Raw genomic sequence first — 3,399 nt, forward strand, 5'->3', positions numbered from 1 at the left:
GCCGGTCAGCGGGACTCCTGGCTCCTGGGTAGCAAGGCTGTGTTTACTCGCTGATGCTTCCTTCTCTATCAGGAGCCTATAAATAGACGGGGGTTACAGCGGCTCGGGCTGCCAAATCGATACCTCCCCCCTCCCCTCGCCAGTTCAGCTGAGCTGTCTTATTAATTATGAAAGGACTCATCTGATCCCAGCTTCTCTTTGCAACGTCTTAATGGTGGTTGCTTGTTTCCTTCCACTGCAGCAGAAATGCTCCTCGCAGCCCGGCGCTGCCTCGCATGCGGCCACAATCCCGTGCTCCGCAGTCAGTCCCGGCCAGGTCCCAGCAGCTCCACAACGAATCCAGCCGCTTTGGGCTCGGGGGTCCTCAACCAAGCGGCCTCCGGCCTCCGAGACTCGCAGCCCTCCCTAGGTCTGCAGGGGCCGGCTCTCCATCACTCACGACTGAACCACAACAAATACAAGGAAATAAAAATCGACTATGCTAATCAATTTAGCAATTCTAGATTTATTTGCACCAAAGTGTCTATGGTATTAAAGTTGTCAAGTCTGTATTAGGCTCCAGTATCTTAAAAACCTGTCCATTTAAATATGTGTGTGTGTATTTATATATACACACACACACATATATATTTATATATATGTGTGTATTTATATATACACATATATATTTATACATGTATTTATATATACGCATATATTTATATATGTGTGTATATATACACATACATATATTTATATATGTATGTGTATATTTATATATACACACATATATTTATATGTATGTGTATATATATATATATACACACATACATATACATTTATATATGTGTGTATGTGTATATTTATATACACACGTTATATATGTGTCTGTGTATATTTATATATACACATACATATATATATATTGCCCATGCATATTTTGTAAATAAAACGACACCCTCATTTCAAACAATAATTTTTATTTTATACTTCTTTCTATACTTTGTAGCAAATTTCTCTTTTTTTTTTGCTGAATTACCTTTATAATAAACCTTTTTTTTTTAAATTACATTTTTCCTTTTAAAATCCAGGCTCTTTTTTTCTGTCAAAATCATTATACTGTATTTTTTTTTTAGGTTTACATTTAAGCCCCCTATATATATTTCTTTTTCTTTTTTGTGATCTAGCCTGTCGGATATTCAGGTATCTTACTGTATGTGTAACATCTAAAACAAGAGGAGGGAAAACTCAAATTAAAAGCAGTGAACTCAGAAAGATGCCTTGACAACAGCAGTAAAGCTAAACTCAGCAATCTTAGCAGCATTCATTCTTTCAGTCATCAGTGGTAGACATCTCTTTTTCCTTCCTTTCTGGCCATTTCTTTCTTCCTTGTTTCCCTCCCGTAAGGAAAAATGATTAAGAGGATTCTTCTTATTATTAGTATTGTTTTGTTGGAGTTTTTTTGTTTTTTGTTTTTTTGCAGTGGTATGGACCAAAAAACAAGCGACCGTGGAGGAAAAAAAAAAAAAGATGAGAGATTGTGAGTTATTCACCATATGCTTCAGCTGTGGGATCTATCTGGGTTCTTTTCCAGCAGTGCCTGGGTTACTTGGTGGTGGTGGTTTCTTGGCTGGGTTATTAATATATGTTTCCCCCCTCACTTCATTTCTCTTTGAGATTCTCAGAGGAGCCCCTACTGCCTTAGCGCGATGATTTATATATTCATATTTATTAAGATTAGGTGGCCCAGAGCCGTTCCTGAGATTGTTTTGCAACCAAGGGCTGGAGTTTTGCTCTTGTGATGTGAAGACAGGATAAAGCTGAGGTCCGGTTTTGGCTGTTGGCTGCTCAAAGGTTTGGTAACATTTGGCAAATAAAACACAAAATCGAGAGAGAAAGGAAAGAGAGAGAGAGAGAGCAGGAGAGAGCGAGCGATGCCACAGTCCTTCATGGGTGGTTCATCAGCACAGATGCATCACACAGTCCCCCCGGCGCGGCGGATGGGCGCCTCCTCTGTAAATCCAGCACGTGAAGAGGGTGTGTGAGTGTGTGTGGGTGTGCAAGGGGGTGTGTTCTGCCCAGGGCTCCTAGAAGGACAGCCAGGTCACTAGCGCCGCGGAGAGAGAGACCAGGAGCACCGGCAAGGCGGGCAGGAGCAGGGAAGGCGCCGACCCGTTGCTTCCCCCGCACAGTTCAAATAAGCTGCCTTGGAAATCGAGGTTTTTGGACTCCCTCTTCAGTTTTTCCCAAAGATCTGTCGCTCCTTCCTGGCAATCCGTGAGGGCCGTGAGGGTGCAGGCGTGGAAATCATCCCAGTACCTGGGGAAGGAGCAGACACACAGCCTAGGAGCAAGGTCACCCTGGGCAGCCCCCGTGCCCCCCTGGCACCCCGCTCCGCCTCCCTCCCGGGCCCAGACCCAGCTGGTGGGTGGAAGCGGTGGGGAGCTGAGCTTCGTGGGAGGATGCTCCGGCTGAGACACCCCCCAAGGCATGCAGAGAAAGGCACGGGGCGCCTTCCCCTCCTTTCTGAATGCATAGCTGGGGCCTCCTTCAAGAGCCTCAACATCAGCACAGAGCCAACCCCCCGTCTCCCCAATTCCTCCCACCCGGGACCCAGTGCAATGGCTTTGCCACAGATTGCAGCCAGTGCCGGATCTACCCCTGTTCTCTGCTCCAGGGACTCAACTCCCCCAGCTTCCCCCCGACCCTAACAGACACTCTCAGCTGCCTTGGGGAAAGAGTGTGTGGGGGGAGGGGCGGGGGGGGTCTTTGGGGCTGTGCAAGGAGGGTCCGAAGCTGGTGTGTAGCTCCAGAGAAAGGGGTTTTTTGGGGGGAGAGGGGAGGTTCCCGTGCAGATAGATAGATAGAAAGATAGATAGATAGATCTATATGTATAAATAACTATCTCTATATCTATATCTAGATAGACATAAATCTATCTATATAGACATACAGATACATAGATATGGATCTATCTATATAGATTTATATCTATATATAGATATAGATATATATTTATATTTCTATTTATATAGAGAGATCTGTCTATATACCTGCTTATATAGAGATAGCTATGTATATAGAGTTATCTATATCTATAAATCTCTCTCTATATATCTATATTTATATCTGGATAGATAGATATACATCTATATAGACATAAAGATATATAGATATGGATATATCTATTTATACAGCTACATTATCTATTTATATAGATATATATCTATTTATATCGAGAGATCTATCTATATAGCTAGATATATATAAAGCCAGGTCCCCCCGAGAGATTCCTCTCCTCAACGGAGCTGTATTCAGGCAGGGGGTCCGGGCTGCAGTCCTTATGGCCGGCGTCTAGCATCCCTGACTGTGCTGGTGGTGTATGTATAGGCGGGGGGGTTGTGGGGACAGGCTGTGGGT

The 3,399-nt window shown here is 44.0% G+C and overlaps 1 protein-coding gene across 1 annotated transcript in view; it reads right to left on the reverse strand.

Moving 5' to 3' along the window:
- Positions 1-1,141: 1,141 nt before the first annotated feature.
- NRN1 (neuritin 1) overlaps positions 1,142-3,399 on the reverse strand; it is a 15,584-nt gene continuing 13,326 nt past the window's right edge. The window contains exon 3 of the mRNA XM_019522169.1: positions 1,142-2,298. Coding sequence (XP_019377714.1) covers positions 2,067-2,298 — 232 coding nt within the window. The 3' untranslated portion in view covers positions 1,142-2,066. The remainder of the gene's footprint in view (positions 2,299-3,399) is intronic.

This window comes from Gavialis gangeticus, unplaced genomic scaffold, assembly GCF_001723915.1.
Source record: "Gavialis gangeticus isolate Ggan-Ray unplaced genomic scaffold, GavGan_comp1, whole genome shotgun sequence".
In the NCBI taxonomy this organism is placed as follows: domain Eukaryota; kingdom Metazoa; phylum Chordata; order Crocodylia; family Gavialidae; genus Gavialis; species Gavialis gangeticus.